Source organism: Lepidothrix coronata, unplaced genomic scaffold, assembly GCF_001604755.1.
Source record: "Lepidothrix coronata isolate B3197 unplaced genomic scaffold, Lepidothrix_coronata-1.0 Scaffold90, whole genome shotgun sequence".
In the NCBI taxonomy this organism is placed as follows: domain Eukaryota; kingdom Metazoa; phylum Chordata; class Aves; order Passeriformes; family Pipridae; genus Lepidothrix; species Lepidothrix coronata.
This window is the reverse complement of record NW_016690270.1, coordinates 511,526-528,624: the sequence shown is the minus strand read 5'-3', so window position 1 is coordinate 528,624 and position 17,099 is coordinate 511,526. Positions and strand designations below refer to the sequence as shown.

Genomic DNA, 17,099 nt, shown 5'->3' with positions numbered 1-17,099 from the left:
GAGCTGGGGAAGGGTCTGGAGCACCAGGAGCGGCTGAGGGAGCTGGGGGGGCTCAGCCTGGAGAAAAGGAGGCTCGGGGGGCACCTTCTGGCTCTCTGACAGGAGGTTGCAGCCAGGTGGGATCAGCCTCTTCTCCCAAGTAAGAAGCAACAGGACAAGAGGAAATGGCCTCAAATTGTGCCAGGAATTTCTTAACCGAGAGTTCAGGGCAAAATTACTGTTGAATCTAATGGCAAGTTTTCCGGGTCCAAAGGAAGCACCTCCCTGCTGCCCTCCCAGTCCTCCTCCCTTCCTTCCAGTTTCAGTAACACACACCCAGCAGCTGGAGCAGTTTGGGCTCCTCAGCTCCTGCCAGTGAACTGTCTTCCCTTGATTAGCCATGGTGGCTCAGAAGAGGAGAGTGAGTGCGAAGGGGTCCTGTGAGCCCCACAGAGCAGCAGCAGCCTCTTCCTGCCAGATATCTGTTCTTTAATGGCTACTTACATTTTTCGAGTAGAAAAAGGCCAGCCCAGGCAAGAGATATTAAAAAGGGGCCCTTGCCAACTGCATCCTGGCCTGGCTTGACAATCCTGTCCAAGGGCACAGTGATCAGGAGCACTGGAGCATCCAGCTTCTCTCCATTCTCACCTACTCCAGGGGCTGGAAGATCCTCATGAAGCACAGATGAGCCTCAGGGGCTTCCAGGGCAGCGGCTCAGGGTGGGAAGCAGTTTATCCACCAGCAAAATCTCTTCCCTTCTCCTGACTTCCCCTCATGGAGCAACCTGTGGAGCTGCTCCTGAAGTGGCTGCCTTTTGCTGGTCTCCAGGTCCAGGGAACAGAACATCGATGGACTGAATCTTCTTTGGATCTTCCAGGACACCGAAAATGCCTAAGAATGGAAAGTTCCTTTCGCTGTCCAGGTTCCTGTCGCTGTGTGGGGTTTGCTGGGATCGGGGAGGGTGTCCCACTCCCCTCCTTGCCCTTCTCCATGGGTAGAGGGGGAATGCCAGAGGGGGACGGATCCAGGGGAATGTTTCCCAAGGGCATGGAGAATGGGAACTTGTACCCCAACAAGCAGCAAATCAGGCAGGGATAAGCATACAAGGGAACACCCAAACTCAGACTGGGATGTAGAATCCTGATGGGGGGTCTGAGCATGGAGCCGCAACCAGGGTTGGACAGACAATTCAGTGCTGGGTCAGGCTGCAGGGCCTACACATGGACCACCCTCAGCTTTTCACGGTGTAAATAGCATTACCTGGAGCCTTGGGATTGTTTTTCACATGGTCCTGGGCCTTCCTGGGCTCCTGTATTGCCCTGGCATAGAAACACACAGGAAAAAGGGAAAGAGCAGCTTTGCAGCCCTGCAGCCACACTTTCTGTAGGCTGCTCTTGGAATGTGTGGGCTTGGAGGGCACTGCTGTGTGTGTGGGGGTACAGAGGGTCCTTGGACAGTGGGGAGGTGGGGGCAGTGTCTCTGCTCCTGCAGAGGCTGCACGGTGCCCGCAGTGCTTTGGCCTCTTCACTTCTCAGAGCTCTCCCTTCCCAGGAAGACACCTGTCATCCAGCTGTGCTGGGAGTGTTTTCCCAGCGCTCCTGCAGCCTTTCCCTCACAGTTTGGTGCTGTGCTTATTTCTTCTCCCCAGGTGCCTGCCCCCACAGCAGCATTGTTGTGGGTTCCCATGGGAGTCATTGCCAGAGAGTTGCTCCTCACTCCCCTGCTCTCTACAATTTCTCATGAGAGAGTCATCATCCCAGAATGGTTTGGGTTGGAAGGGACCTTTGAAGCCCATCTCATTCCACCCCCTGTCACTGGCAGGGACACCTTCTACTAGGCCAGGTTGCTCCAAGCCCCATCCCACCTGGCCTGGAACACTTCCAGCCCTTGGAGCATTTCCTTGGCCTCCTCTGGACTCGCTCCATCAGCTCCACGTCCTTCTTTTGTTGGGACCCCAGAGCTGGAGGCAGCTCTGCAGGGGGCAGATTCCCCCCCTCCCCTGCTGTCCAGCCCAGGGCACGGGTGTTTCTGGGTCCCAGCACACACGGCCAGGGCGTGTTGAGCATTCACCAACACCCCAAGTCCTTCCCCTTCAGGGCTGCTCTCAGTCCATTCTCCGATCTTGCAACTCTTATTTAAATTTAGAGGAAAACGTCCAGCACAACAAAACACCGACCTAAACATCTGGTAGGTGCCACCGACGGCAACATCCGCTTGGGAACCGGCCTGAGGGTTTTAGGGAACGGCCGCGGAGAGGGGTCCCGGGGCCGGTGGCGGAGGGTCCCGGGGCCGGTGGCGGGGCCGGCCCGCCCGTGCCCTCCTCCGCTGGGTCCCGTGACATCAGTCCCGGACGCCTCCGAGAGCCACCGCCCCGCGACCCGCCCTCCCCCGCCGCCAACAAAAGCCCCGAGCGGCCGCTGGACACAGCCCCGCTCCCGACACCGGCACCGGCACGGACAGCGAAGCGACACCGGCCCGGCCGCAGGTGGGTGCGGGGCGGGGGCGGCCACCGGGTCCCGCCGAGCGCAGCGGAGCCGCCCCCCCACCCGCGGCCCCGCTCCCCGGGGCTGCCGCTGCCTCCATCCCTCCTTCCCTCCTTCCATCCCTCCTTCCCTCCTTCCATCCCTCCTTCCCTCCTTCCATCCCTCCCTCCCTCCTTCCATCCCTCCCTCCGTCCCCACGGGCTGCCCCGTCCCCGCTGCCGGCCCCCTCCCGCCCCCAAGCCCGGCGGACCCCATCGGGGTGAGATGCGGGGCTGGAGAGCGACACAGCCCCGCCGTGTGCCCGTGGGGTGGGTTCAGGGCCGTGGGACCCCCCGAGGCACGAACGCCGGGACACCCGCGCACATGGTGGGATGCGGAAGCCAAAGCTGTTGCATCAGGTCGGGTGAACTTTGCTGACCCGACCGCGAGTGGACCTTGATCCACGCGTGGTCACTTCCCAGCTGGGCGCCAGACTTCCTGGTCGTCGGAACCCTCCGCTCAGTGTTTCCCTTTGCAAAGGGAAATCTCAGGGTGGTGGTCTCGGGCTGGGCTGTGAGCAGAGTCCTTGCACCCTGTCCCCTCGCCAAAACTTGGGATCTGCTGTCCCTGCACTTTGTAGTCTCAGTAAAGCTCATTCCCAGGGAGGCTGAGCTCAGCCCTCGCTGCTGCGGTGAACTCAGGTCACTTCACAGAGATTTGCATCGCTGGGGACCCGGCTGGGCACACACACGCTTGAGCACAGCTCCAGGTGCTGCTTTCCAAATCTCAGAGCCACCAGCACGTGAGAGGGGGTTAATGGGCACTTGGCAAAAGCACTTGGAGCAAAAGCACCGGATGTATCAGATCTAGGGGGGGCTGGACTGGGTGAGAAGGTGACAGCTGGGAGACTGACTTTGGGTGTTGCTCCTCCTGGCTCTAGAGCCTGGTGAAGCGGGTAGAGGAGAAGCCTTACAAGGAGCAACTGTGGTTATTTGGTCTGTTCATCCTCAAAAAGAGGGGCCTGAGGTCAGAGCTCACTGGGGTCTGCAGCTTCCTCCCGAAGGGCAGCTGAGGGGCAGCTCGGATCTCTGCTCTCTGTGAGCAGTGACAGGACCCAAGGGAATGGCACTGTCTGTCTGTCCTGTGCTGAGACCCTCTGGGCATCCAGGAGCTGTGGCCAGAGTAGAGCAGGGCCAGTGTGTCAGCCCTGACCCCTGCCTGCCCTGTCTGCTCCTATAACCAGGCTGAGATCCATTTCCCTGTTCTATTGCCAGACAAAATACTCTTATAAGGGGGAGAGGACCTGAGGGAACAGCTGGAGCTGTGTCACGGAAGGTTTAGGCTGGATATTAGGAAAAGGTTTTTCCCCCAGAGGGTGGTCAGGCACTGAACAGGCTCCCCAGGGCAGTGGTCACAGCCCCAAGGCTGCCAGAGCTCAAGGGGTGTTTGGACAACACTCTCAGGCACATTGTGGTGTTTTGGGGTTGTCCTGTGGACAGGAGCTGGACTGGGTGATCCTTGTGGTTCCCTTCCAGCTCAGGAGATTCCATGATTCTTCTGGTGGTGAGGCTGGAAAGGTGTGGTGGTGTGAGTGAGCACTCAGCTCTGGGGAGGATTCACCCCCTAACAAGGAGCTCAGCGCCAGTGCTGAACAGGCAACATGGTGCCATCCCTGCCCCTGCAGTTCAGTGAGCAATGTCTCTCCAGCCTTGGGATCTCTCCTGTCTCCTGGACTGGGGCCTCTCCAGCCAGGATGTCGGTGTCTGAATGCTGCCTTGGAGTGGCTGAGCTTGGCTCCCTGCTCCTGGGAGGCAGCACGAAGACACAAGGATGTGACTGACTGAGGGAAATAAGAGCTTTCCAGAAGCTTAAGTGAGCTTGGTCAGGTTATGGATCTTGATCCCTTCAGGAGTCAGTAGCTTTTCTTAGCACACCTGAAAACGCTTTGGCTTTTGTTCTGGATAAAGTTGGGATTTTCCTTGAGGAACCCAGTTGTGTTAGGAAACTTCCAAGTAGCCTCTGTAACCCAAGCTTGGGAGCAGTGTGTCTGTGGGCGATGCTGGTTGGTCCATAGGCACGTGGCTGTGAGAGCCGTGCCTGGCCAGTGGCGTGGGGCAGTGCTGGCCTCGCATGGGCCCTGCCCTGGCACAGCCAACATGGGGCTGCCTTGGCAGCAGAAGTCCTGGCTGATTACTTTGGGAGCTATAGAGTAGATGAGCCATGTGTGAGCATCATTCTGGACCTCAGACCTTCCTGACTTCCTCCCCTGCTCTCACAGCAAAGCCCTCAGAGACATCTGATCTGATCCAGCTGCATCTCCTGGGTCAGTGCTCTGATTTCCCATGGTGATGCCCAGTGTTTTGCCATGTCCCTGAGCTCACCAACCTCAGGACCCCCTTCTCTTGCTCACCAGTTTGACATCACTGTGTCACACATGACCTTCATTATCCTTGTTTGCACTGTTGGTAGCCCAGAGTCCCCTTTAGGTCACTGTTACATATATGCCTGTGAGCTGGTTCCTCTGCTCTGTCTACATGCCTCATCTGTCTGGGTGACTCCTGCTGCAAATCTCTGCCCATTTCATGGCCATGCCAGCTGCTCTCTGAACTGGAAGGCACTAATCAGATCCTGGGGTTTGGGGCTCCTGCTATGGCTTCCTCCCCTTTGACTCGTCCCTTTGCCAGGCCATGTAATAATCCTGTGTGGGCTGCTGTGAACATCCTTAGAGTGAATTTAGTGCAGCACTGACTCTTCTGTCATTCACTTGTGTTAATGCTCTCATTGGAAAAAAAACCCAACCCTTTTACGTGGGCCAGCGCGAGTGTCCTGTTCCTCAGTGATCTCCAAGCACAAAGTGATTGCTCTGCAATTAATTACTGTAGGATTTTAGTAGGGCACATTCTTAGGAAAGGTTTTCCAGCTATTGCAGAAGGTCAAAGGGTTGAGTTGGCATCCAGGGGGCTGCAGGGATGTTCCTGCCCTGCTCTGGGTGCTCCTGTGGCCATGGAGCTGTGTCCACACGGCGATGGGTGCTCCTTCAGCTCCAGCAGTTACAAAGCAGCTGCTTGCAGGTAGGCAGGATGGAGGTTTTCAGCTTGGATGTGAGTGACCAGCTAATACTGGTCTTTCAACCCATTGTAAGGAGAGGGTGACTGTGTTCCTGCTGCCTGATGGCTTGGCCACATCTGCTCACTGGTTCCCCTCACAGCCCAGGTTCAGAGGACATCCGAAGGCACCAGGACATACTGGTTCCATACTGATTTATGTCTGGTTGTTCAGTGTAGCTTAGACTGCCTCCCAAACTGGTGCAACCCTGAAAAGGGTGAGTCTGTAGCTCTCATTTCATAGAAACACAGAATGGTTTGGGTTGGAAGGAAACCTCAAAGATTATCCAGTTCCATTCCCCCTTCATGGGAACCTTCCACTAGACCAGGTTGCTCCAAGCCCTGTCCTACTTGGCCTTGTTGTGGAGAGCTGAACTGCAGCAACATCAGCCATCAGACACTGGAGTTGGAGTTAATCTCCAACAAGTGTCAGCCTTGTGTGGTTCTGCACAAGCCTCCCCCATGTCTGTGCTCCCCAGGGGCTTTTGGGGCCCCTTCCCTTACCATGAGTGGATGATGGAGTGGCTCTGGGGCTGAGCCTCCCTTGGCACTGAGGATGGTGTCTGTAGGGCTCTGGATGTATTTGTTAGGAGTTGTGCTCCATGGGCTGTGGAGATGAAGGAGGAAGGAAAATAATCTTGGGGTTTGACAGCCCTGTGTGTCTCTTTTGCCTGTGCTCAGGGAGGCTGTTGGCTGCAGGACCTCCTGTTCCTCATTCTGCACGGGGCTCCTGGTGACTTGGGGAAGTGCAAGTGAGGTCACTAAGTGCTGCAATTGGGAAAAATATGCAATGTACTCTGAGAAAAATGCTGAAAGGATTGAAAACACTTCAACGTGTCTTAAAGTGGTCATTACATAGGGAATTAGGATGATGGGTCTGTCTGTCTGGGTGTTGTAAGGACTTTGATTTTGAGAGGGCTGATACGGGTCCCAGGCTCCATGAGCAGGGTGCTCCTATTCCTTTTTTTCTGTTGATACTGACCTGGAGCATAAACTGCTTTTTGGTCTCTGTGTGGCCTGCCAAGCTCTCAGAGTGTAGTGTGGGTGTTGCGGAGTAAGAGGGAATTCCCAGCAACTTCAGTCTTTTCTTGGGCTTTCTCTGTGCCCAGCTGTGAGCTCTCACATGGATCCCCTGGGAAAACTAATTTCCATGGTCTCTCCCCTCAGAAAATCCATCCTGGTGTGTGCCAGGAGGTCTTGATGGGATGTGGCTTTGCCAGGGCTTCATCTGTGCTTCATGGTGAGAGTCATCTGTCTAAATCCCCAGGGTGTTGTTTAAACTGTGTGGAGGCACCTGCTGCCTCCCCATGGTGGATGGAGGAGAATAAACAGCAAAAGGGCTTGGATTCCTCATGTGGCAGATGAGCTTCTCCCAGCAGCACCTTTTTCACCTCCAGCCGACTTACAGGCAGCTCAGGGGAAGGTGTCCCCAGCACTGAGCTCTTGGTTTGGGCAGATGAGCCCTGATGTTCAGCACAAACCTTTTCCTTCACTGCTGCTGTTGCTGTAAGGGGGGAGAAAATGTGTCATGGAGGCAAAGGGGAGCAGCTGGTTCCAAACCATGGAGTATGCTCGAGGATGCCCTGGCTGTGGAACAGGGAGTGCTGGGAAGAGGCTTCCCCTCAAAATCAGGCCTGGGGAGTCCTAGAGATAGGGTCTGTCAGCTGTCGTGTTTGGAAAGGGATGGGGGACCCGGAGAAGGTGGAATCTGACACAGGTGGGCACAGGGGCAAAAGGGGCTGAGGTGCTCCCACATGGTGCAGGGTTCAGGGGCTGGCAGGGAGGTGCTGCTGGATGTTTCTGCCCTCCAAGGTCAAGCCCTCTTCCTGGTGCAGGCGAAAAAAACAGGCTTTGGAGAGAAACAATCTGTGCCCTTTTAAGGCAATCCAAAGGCTGGGACTGGAAGGACCGGGATGGGAGGGAGGGATTTGGCACGGTGGGAAGCCCAGTCTTCAGGGCCTTTGAAAAACAGACTTATAGGCTGCTGTTATCACACCCCAAACACAGCTCTTGGCATCTCTGGAGCCAGCACAGCCTCTCCAGCCCCTGCCTGTGGCACTCCCCCTCCACAGCTCCATCTGTCTGTCCCACTCTGAGACCCTCTGGGCATCCAGGAGCTGAGGCTGGGCTAGAGCAGGGCCCTGACCCCTGCCCTGTCTGCCCCAAAAACCAGGCTGAGATCCATTTCCCTGTTCTCTTGCGTGACAGATGCTCTTACACAGGGAAGAGGATCCGAGGGAACAGCTGGAGATGTGTCAGGGAGGTTTTGGTTGGAGATCAGAAAAAGGTTCTTCCCTCAGAGGGTGGTTGGGCACTGAACAGGCTCCCCAGGGCAGTGGTCAAGGCCCCAAGGCTGCCAGAGCTCAAGGAGTGTTTGGACAATGCTCTCAGGGACAGGGTGGGATTTTGGGGTTGTCCTGTGGACAGGAGCTGGACTGGGTGATCCTTGTGGATCCCTTCCAGCTCAGGAGATTCTGTGAAGAGCTCAGTTTTCCCGTATCCCTGTGCCTTTGAGCACAGTGTTTGTGGAGCTTTGTGCTCCCCCATCTCTCTGCCTGATGTTTATACAGCCCCCACTCCTGGTGTGTTTAGCACCCACCTCCCCAGCTGGGAGAACCACTGGCTCAGCCTCTGGGTGGGTAACTGGAGACCCAGGGATGGAGCATCAGCTGCCCAAGGTGACCCAGGGGTTTGGGTCTGCTGCAGGAAGAGGGCTTGAAGGCTCCCAGTGTGCTCCAGCAGACCCAAGTCCCCTTCCTCATGACCACACAGCCAAGCCAAGGGAGCTGATGAGATCCTGCACACGTGGTGGGCTGGCACGTGGTGTACTGGGAAAATGGTCTTTGGGTTTGGGGACATTTTCCTGCTGCTTTAGCTGTTCAGGAGTCAGGAAGCACATGGCTGTGGGAAGGTGACTTCTGCTGCTTGTCCCCACACGGGAACAGGATGGAGAATTACAGAGGTGTAATTACATGAAGAGAGGCCCCTGAAAACCTCCCAAGCTGCAGCTTGTGCCCTTTGACCTTTCGTGCATCATTGGGCTCCAGCAAAAAGTGTTTTATTGTCTTTGTAGCAGTCTCAGGTTGCTGTTAGATCCTCTTTAGCTTCCTGGTTTTTGGGGTTATCTGCAAATTTGCAGCTCAAGGGGCCTCTTGGTCGTGTCTCATCAGACGCAGTTCAGGAAAGAGGAGAGAGAAACAGAAGCATTTATATCCTGCCGAGGAGCTGGACGGTAGCTGAGGCTGGTGCTCAGGTCTTTGCACCTGTGCTGTGTCCCTGATTTCTGATTTTCCAGACTCTCTGACTGTGCCTGCAGCCCTGGAGGAGGCTGAGCTGTCCAAGCCCCCTGTTTGGTGGTGTCAGGGGTCAGTCCCTCCTATCTGGGCAACCCTGACTGTACCCCTGCCCTGCGGTGGCTGAGATGGAAGAGTTGGTCAGGGAGGAGAGGCTGGCACTGTTTCCAGAGGGGGTGACAGCTCTCAGTCTCCAGCACCAAGGCTCAGTCCCGTGGCCATGGCTGAGGGGTGACAGCAGGGCTGGGATCTGAGGAGGTGTCGGGGCTGTGAATACCCCTGTAAGTGCTGTGTCCCAGCATTGTTCCACTTCCTCCCTTTCCCTGGCACTGAAAGGAGCTGTGAGGTCTCACAGCTTCCAGGACAAAAGAATTTCTGCTGCTCTTGGCTGGCAGGACCAGTGGTCCCTGGGAGGCAGCTGGGTGCTGTAGTGATGGGTCCCATGGGCATCCTGAGTTCTGCTAATTCTGCAGAACTGTGGGTCTGTGCACACCCCAAACATCTGGGGGGGATCTCTGCACATGGCAGTGTGGGAAAGCTGCTGGAGCTCCAGCTGGGGGGTGCCTGCTCTGACTGCCCCATCCCTGCTCCTGCCTGACCTCCCACCCTGACCCTGTTCCTGCCTGTGCTTTCCCTGCAGGATGCCAAACTGGGGAGGAGGAAAGAAGTGTGGGGTCTGCCAGAAGGCCGTGTACTTTGCTGAGGAGGTGCAATGTGAAGGCAACAGCTTCCACAAGTCCTGCTTCTTGTGCAGTGAGTACCAGCCCCTTCTCTCACCCCCCACTGCTCCCTTTCCTGGCTCTCTGCTGGCTGGGAGCCCTGTCATGTCCTGTTTATGGGCTGGGTAAGTGCTCCTTAGGATTTCTCTGCAAACAGACATGCTGTGGGAGCTGTGTGGCAGGGGCTCCCCTTCCCTCCAGACTTGGAAGTTACTTCTGCTGATCATCCCAGGACACCACAGGCTGTCCAAGCTGTCAGGGCTGACCTCTGCCAGCACCCACGCAAAGATTTAGGCTGTCCCTACCCCAGGGAAAGGCCAGGCTGAGTCCTCTAGTCTGTCTCCAGATGTTAAGGATTAGAGCATGAGACAGGGACTCTCCCAACAGTGGTGGCAGGATGTGATGCTGGCTTTAGTCTTCTAAGTGGCCTTTGCCACACCAAAAAGGTGGTTGAGCCTTGGGACCTGGTTTGGGCTCTTTACCTGTGTCCCAGGAGATGATGGGAAGGAGATGTGATCCTATCCTGCTGATGGACAGCCTCCTGAGAAGTGTCAAAGCATCACCCCCAGCCCGCCTGCAAATCTGCTATTGCTGAGGGTGTCTCTGTTGTGTGTTTGGACCCAAGTGTCACCTCCAGGGAAGTGCAGAGGAACAGGATCTGGCTGTGGGTGACTCAGTGCTGAGCTCCCTTCCTCCTGTGCTCTTTGGGATCCTACAAGTACTGCTGGTTTCCTGCTGCAATCCCCCAGACACCCTTCCCCTCCCTTTGGGGATACCAAGGCCAGTAGTGTTACAGTGCAGCTCCATAAACCTGGGGCATTTGCATCCAGAGGGGCTGCAGGACCTTTGAATGGAAAGATGAGCGCTGTCCTCAGCCTGTGTTACCAGATTTCTGCCCCCTGCCCTTGAAGACTATCATGTACCAGAACTAGTGATTCTCCTGTTCTCACGTGAGGTGGGGCTTGGAGCAACCAGCTCTAGTGGAAGGTGTCCCTGCCCATGGCAGGGGTTGGAAGTAGATGAGCTTTAAGGTCCCTTCCAACCCAAACCATTCTGTGATTCTATGGGCAGGAGCACACACGTTGCCTGTGTCCACTGATGGCTCCTCAGCACATTTCACCTGCCACAGAACAGCAGAAGTGCATCTTCAGAGCTGCCCTTGCAGCAGATCCTTGCTCAGGTGTAATGTCTTCTCAGCTGGTCCCAGTACCTGGTCCCACTCTCACCATTCTGTCACAGCAGGGAGCACAGACAGGATCTTTTCCTTATGGGCAGCAGGCAGAGCTGGGATCTGTAAACAGGCCCACTCTAGGACCAATCTCAGTAGAGCTATTGCACAGGGAAACACCAGTGCCCTCATGGGATGATTGATCCCTGCCATGATCCTGTGTCCACCTGGCCCAGCTCCTGGTTACTTCTTGGCCATCCTGCCTGGGATGCAGCACACACAGCTGAATCCAGATGTGAGAGAGAGGCTGTCGCTGTGTCTCTGCTCCCTGCACAGTGTGGAGGGCGGCCAGCGCTGGCTGGCAGCTCTCAGATGTGGGAGTTTCCAGGCTGGAAATTTGCTTTGGCTGGGAGGACTGAGCAGGGGAGTCATGGAGAGGTTTTCCCTGGCAGGGAGGCGGTGGCATCTGAGTCCTTATTGCAGCTGTTCTGCAGAAGGAAGTCCTGTTTCTTCGGAAAGAAGATAAGGAGGGTGGGCAATGTTACCCTCACCCCCTGTGCTCACAGCTGGTTTGCCAGGGAAAGCTGCTGCCATGAGATGCTGGCACCCAGAGAGCAGGGCAGGCCTCCAAGAGCCATGAAATGAGGCTAAAGGCATTGCTTGCTTCCCTACATGGCCAAAGTAGGGAAAAAGGTCATCCAATATCTGCTCCTAGAAGCAAGTCCCCAGGGAGTGGTCCTGAGCTCAGGGCTCCTGTTTTGCAGATGTACATAATCACACTCCACATGTGCCCAGCAGCTCTGCCTGTCCCGGCTGTGGGCTCCCCAGCTCAGGCCATGGCTCATGTGCCAGCCCACCCGTGCCAGCCCCCCGTGGTGCCCGCTGTTCCCAGCCCTGTGCCACAGGCTGTGGGTGGTGCCCCCGAGCTCCTGCATTCCCAGCCTGTTCCCCAGTGCTGCATTTGGGCCTCATCAGGGAACTCAAAACATTGGCTTTAGGGGAAAATAACAGATACTTTGACCCAAGCTGCCAAGAAAATCATCAAAAAGGAGCCAAACCTACCACAGTGCATTAGAGCTGGAGATGGGCTCAGGGAGTGACTTGGTGATTGACTCCTGGCCTCGATCCAGCTGACGGGGTAGTACAGCAGAAATGTGCTGTAATGAGCCTGCTTGGCCTTGGAAAGCAGAGGCAGCTGTTTAATTGTTTTGTGGAGCGACTCAGCTGCTCTTAGAAAAACAAAGGGTCCTTAACTCCATGAGTGCAGCTCACTGGAATTTCTGCAATGCAGAAACCCGGGAGCTGGGGAAAGAATTTTTCTGCTGCCCCTCAAAGCTCTGTGATGAGTACAGATGAGGAACTGTGAAAGCTTAGGTTGGAGCTCCAGATCCACTGAGATGTCACTGAGATCATTCACTGCCACCCCGGGACAAAGCTCACAACAAAGCTCTTTGAATGTGCCAGTAGAAGTTCCCAAATTCCCCTCCCGAGGGTCTGCCTGGACAGAGTTTAGCTCCAGGGTAATGCAGAAACCCCAACAGCAGCCCAGTAGCTTGGCAGCAGTGGGAGCAGTTAAGCAGGGCTGGTCTTTCCCAACAGGGACGCTGGATCCATCCAGCTCCTGCTGTGGTGGGAGCGCATTGCCAGGAGAGGATCCAGCCAGATCCTCCTTAGATGGCAGGAGATGGTTCCCTGTCCACCTCCTGCTCCCAGCACAGCTCCCGGGGCCCTGGAAGAGAAGCACCATATTTAGTCATGGGGCCGAGGAAGGGCTGGGCAGCCCCGTGTTCAGTGCTGTGGTTTGTGTGCTCCAAGGGCGGAGCTCCTCCGTGTTTGCATTCCTGTGATAGTGGTTAAGGCAAAGAAAGTGTTCCTCTGGCCAAGAGGCTGCTGGAAGCCTCCACATTTAAGATGTGTGGCAGCTGCAACCGGATCTGTTTGGGGCTGGCTGCCAGCGCTGTGGACTCTGCCCCAGGTGTTGGGATCCCGTATGGGGCATGGAAACACTGCAGATCACTTCGAGTTTGGGTGCTGCTCACCTCCCGCTCTTTCCTGTGTTCCAGGAAGGGTTTGGAAGCTGACGTGGCAGCTGTGATCAGAGCTGAGACAGGAGTTGGTACTTCCAGTACCTTAAGGGGGCAGAGTGACTTTTTACACAGGCAGATAGTGATAGACCAGGGAAGGATGGGTTTTAACTGAAAGAGGAGAGATTTAGATCAGATATAAGGGAGAAATTGTTTCCTGTGAGTGTGGGGAGGCCCTGGCATAGGTTGTCCAGAGAAGCTGTGGCTGCTCCATCCCTGGAAGTGTCCAAGGCCAGGTTGGACAGGGCTTGGAGCAACCTGGGCTAGTGGAAGGTGTCCCTGCCCATGGCAGGGGTTTGGAATTGGTTACTCTGGGTCCCTTCTGACCCAAACTGTTCTGTAATTCTATGATTCTAAAAATCAGGAGAAAGCCTGAGCCCAGCACCAAGCTGAAACTCTGGATAGGCTTAGGAGGGACCCTGAGCCTGGCTGCTTTCTCCTCCTGTCCCATCTTACATCCCACATTGACCCCCAGGGCTCCAACACCCAGCTGAGGTGGTGTTCATTCCCTGAGACCACCCTACACACACCCTCAAACCAGGGCACAGACCAGGCGTGACGTCTTGCACAAGCCCTTCCATGTCTCGGGGTCTGGAGAGGTGACTGTGCACAAGGTGCACAGCCCCTTACAGTTCCTTGGGTGTGGTGGTGGCCACAGGCCTGCTGTTAGTCCCCCTGAACATCAGGAAAAATGCATTTGCTAACATTTCTTTGCCCTGAGTGCTTCTTGCTGTGTATTTGCAGTGGACGAGCTGTGGGGCCAGGACATCCATCCCTGGGCTTGGGAATCCTGCAGTGATTTGTAGGGAAAATTCAGGAGACCAGCATCAGAAGGGTTAACGGAGCTTTCTCTTGGTATCAACCTCTTGGCTTTGGCGGTTGCTTCCTTTTAAAGCCAGACAATGTTCTTGTTGTGATCCTTATCTCTGGTGGTTTGCATTCACTCCCTGCAACTGGATCCTGTCTAGGGTTTCCTTGCTCCTTGAAAGCTTAGCTGTGCTATCCCTGTGAGGACTTGTTTTGCCCAGCTAATTAGTGAGCTCTGGTTGAGCAGGCTGATGGCACACCCTCCTCTCTTTTCTAGTGGTCTGTAAGAAGAACTTGGACAGCACCACTGTTGCTGTGCACGGAGAGGAGATCTACTGCAAGTCCTGCTATGGGAAGAAGTATGGCCCCAAGGGCTATGGATACGGGATGGGAGCAGGGACCCTGAGCACTGACAAGGGCGAGTCTCTGGGAATCAAATATGAAGAGTGAGTTTGAGTCTTGTTTTTGAAACTGGGGCTGTTGTGGGCACCTTGTTCCCCGTGTCTGTGCTGTGCTGCTTGGCTGTGCAGCCTGTGCTGAGCTCCCAGCAGTATCCAGCTGGAGCTGTGGGCTGCCCTGCCTTTCTGCTCCTCAGGGGAAATCCACTGAACCCTGTGTGCCAGGTGAGATGGGGCTTGACAGGACACGTCCCAGTTGCCTGAGCACCCTGCCCACCCCCTCCCAGCACACAGCCCTCAGGCTGAACTTTCCATGGCGCTCAACACACTGTGCACAAAAGCTCCCGGCCCTTCAAAACTGGGCTGGGATTTGGGATCCCGTAGCTCTTCCCTCTCCATCCTGCCTATGCATCCCTAATCATGAGCTTCCTCCCTTCAACAGGGGCCAGCCCCACCGACCCCCCAACCCCAACGCAGCCAGGATGGCGCAGAAGGTGGGAGGATCTGATGGGTGCCCTCGCTGTGGCCAAGCTGTGTATGCAGCCGAGAAAGTGATTGGAGCTGGGAAGGTAAGATGGGGCATGGAGTGCACGTGGCACAAGTTGCTGTGTGGCAGGGAGACCTTCAGAGAGGGTCTTGACCTGACCCACAGGCTGCTGCCAGCTTGGCTGCCAGGGCCTCTGGCCAGGGCTGACTTTGGGGTCTGGTGGCCACACTCACCTGGAAGCCTGGCACCAAAAGGAGATCTTGACATGTCTGGACACCAGGTTCCCCAGGCTGCAGTGCTCTCACAGACTTGTAGATGGGAGAGAAATAATTCAGTATTGAATTTGGAGCCCTCCTCAGCAGAGGTCACTCTGGATGTCCCTGCTGTAGATGTGTTGGGAGGACGAGCAGTGATGTGGGCCATGGCCACTGCCACCACTAACTGAAGAAGTGCATCATCCAGTGATCCTTCTCCACCCTCTGCCCCAGGCTGGGATGCTGCAGCCTGAGTTCAGGGCAGGGAGTAAATTCTCGTGGTCAGTGCTGCCCATAGGCAGGGTGGTTGGAGATGTGGGCGTGGACTCGGGACATCTCCCTTGGGCCGCTCTGGTGGTGGACTGGGTCAGCTCAGGGTCGGATGTGAAGGACACTGTAACAGCTCTGGTACTTCCTTTGTCAAATTCATCACTTCATCAGCGTCCTTTGCATCCTGAGCTGTGGCCTTGTCAGCGTCCTTTGCATCCTGAGCTGTGGCCTTGTCACATCACTGGTGGGTGATCCTGCTGTGCTCTGTCCTCCTGGGGCCTCTGTGCTTGTCCTCTGTCCCCAGAGCAAGGAGAGGAGGCATCTGGTCACAGAAAGGGCCTCCCAGCATCATCATCACCCAGCTGGCAGTGCAGAGACCTGTGATGGACATGTTGAGGGTCAGTCCAGGGTCAGAAGCCAAACTTACCCTTAAAACAATGATCTGGGCTTCCTGGTCAGCTTCTGGCCTCAATGTTTATTGGGAACCAAAGTTGGTGAAGCAATTAGACTCAAGCAACCCCAGAGAGGATTCCAGAGCATGTATTTCATGTGCTAATGTTTGCTGGATGACTCCATCTGCTACCTCCTCCTCCTCCAGCCCCCTAATTTCACATTTTTTTCCAAAAAAGGTTTCATGTTTTCCAGAGTGTTTATTTAAATTCCTCCGTGAGCAGCTCTGGCTACTCAAGGGCCTGCCCGAAGACTGTGAGCTAATTTATCTCCAGGGGACTGCTGGAACTGTGTGGGGGGGGTTATTTTTAAACACTGTCTGTTTTTTGCATTCTTCCTGTCCGTTTGCTGCCTTCCTTGGAGCTGTGGTTGTGTGGGGGCAGGTTTCCCAACCCTGCTGCCACCCCCAGGCTAATGTCCAGCAGCCACGGGTCTCAGCTGGATAACTGGGGGGGAATTATCATGCTGGTTCAGGAGGACAATCCTCAAAGGGGGGGGGATTGCTCCTTAAAAATTATTGTACAAATTATTGTACAAATTACTTCTGTGAGTGGGGGCAAAAGGTCTCCAAAACCAGATCAACACGGGAGCAGTGACCTTGGTGTTTCCTCTCTGTATCTTCCCATTGGGGCTGGGAGGTCAGAGCTTTCCAGAGAAAAGCTTTTATCCCATTGAGAGCTCTTTGCCAGCAACTTCAGGTCAGAAATAAAGTGAGCCCATTGGTAGCCAAAGCCTGCTGCCCTGTCCCTGGCTGTTGTCTGACCAGGCTCTGCTCCTGTCCCACAGTCCTGGCACAAGTCCTGCTTCCGCTGTGCCAAATGTGGCAAAAGCCTGGAGTCCACCACCCTGGCAGACAAAGATGGGGAGATCTATTGTAAAGGTGAGTCCCACCTTTTTTGCTGGCTTGTCCTGGGCTCTGAAGGGCAGTGGGAGGGGATGAAAACCCCTGTGCAGGGACCCAGGATGGGATGGAAGTTGGGGAGGTTGTGGCCCTGGCAGCTGCATATGGGGACTGGCTGTGCTGACTGGCCATGGAGCCAGGGAATTTCCTGCTGGGCCTGTGGCCTCCCTGTTTGGCCAACAAATATGGCAAACCCTGTCCTGTTTAGGCAGTGCCTGCTCCGGGAGGAGGACCTGCCCATGTGCCAGCCTTACCTGTCTCTCCCTTCCGTCCTCTGCAGGTTGTTACGCCAAGAACTTTGGTCCCAAGGGCTTTGGCTTTGGGCAGGGCGCCGGGGCACTCGTCCACTCGCAGTGAGGCACCAGGAGCCAGCTCTGTGCTCGCTCAGGGCTTGTCCAAACCAGTCTGTGCTGCCCGACCCTTCCCACGCCCGCCGTGAGCATCCTCACCGTCATCCAGAGCCACCCGCTGCTTCTCCCTGCCCGCCCTGACCCAGCACTCCCTGGAGCCAGGGCAGTCCCAGTGCTGTCCCCACCGGGTCCTGCTGGGGCGGGGGCTGGCCCGGGGGCTGCTCACCCCCACCTCAGCGAGGCCCTTGTGCCCGGAACGTTCTGCTCCGTGTGTCCCATCCCGGGACGTGTGCTCGTCCTGCCGGGATGAGTGCTCAGCTGCACTGTGCCGCGTCACCAAGCAAGCAATAAACATCCAGAACATCAAAGCTGA

The 17,099-nt window shown here is 55.9% G+C and overlaps 1 protein-coding gene across 1 annotated transcript; it reads left to right on the top strand.

Moving 5' to 3' along the window:
* The first annotated feature begins 2,364 nt into the window (after positions 1-2,364).
* On the top strand, positions 2,365-17,094 carry CSRP1 (cysteine and glycine rich protein 1). The gene is made up of 6 exons (XM_017821316.1): positions 2,365-2,464; positions 9,479-9,591; positions 13,894-14,062; positions 14,457-14,583; positions 16,262-16,355; positions 16,657-17,094. Exons 2-6 carry the CDS (start codon positions 9,480-9,482, stop codon positions 16,731-16,733), a joined length of 579 nt encoding a protein of 192 aa, XP_017676805.1. The 5' UTR covers positions 2,365-2,464; position 9,479; the 3' UTR covers positions 16,734-17,094.
* Positions 17,095-17,099: the final 5 nt, after the last annotated feature.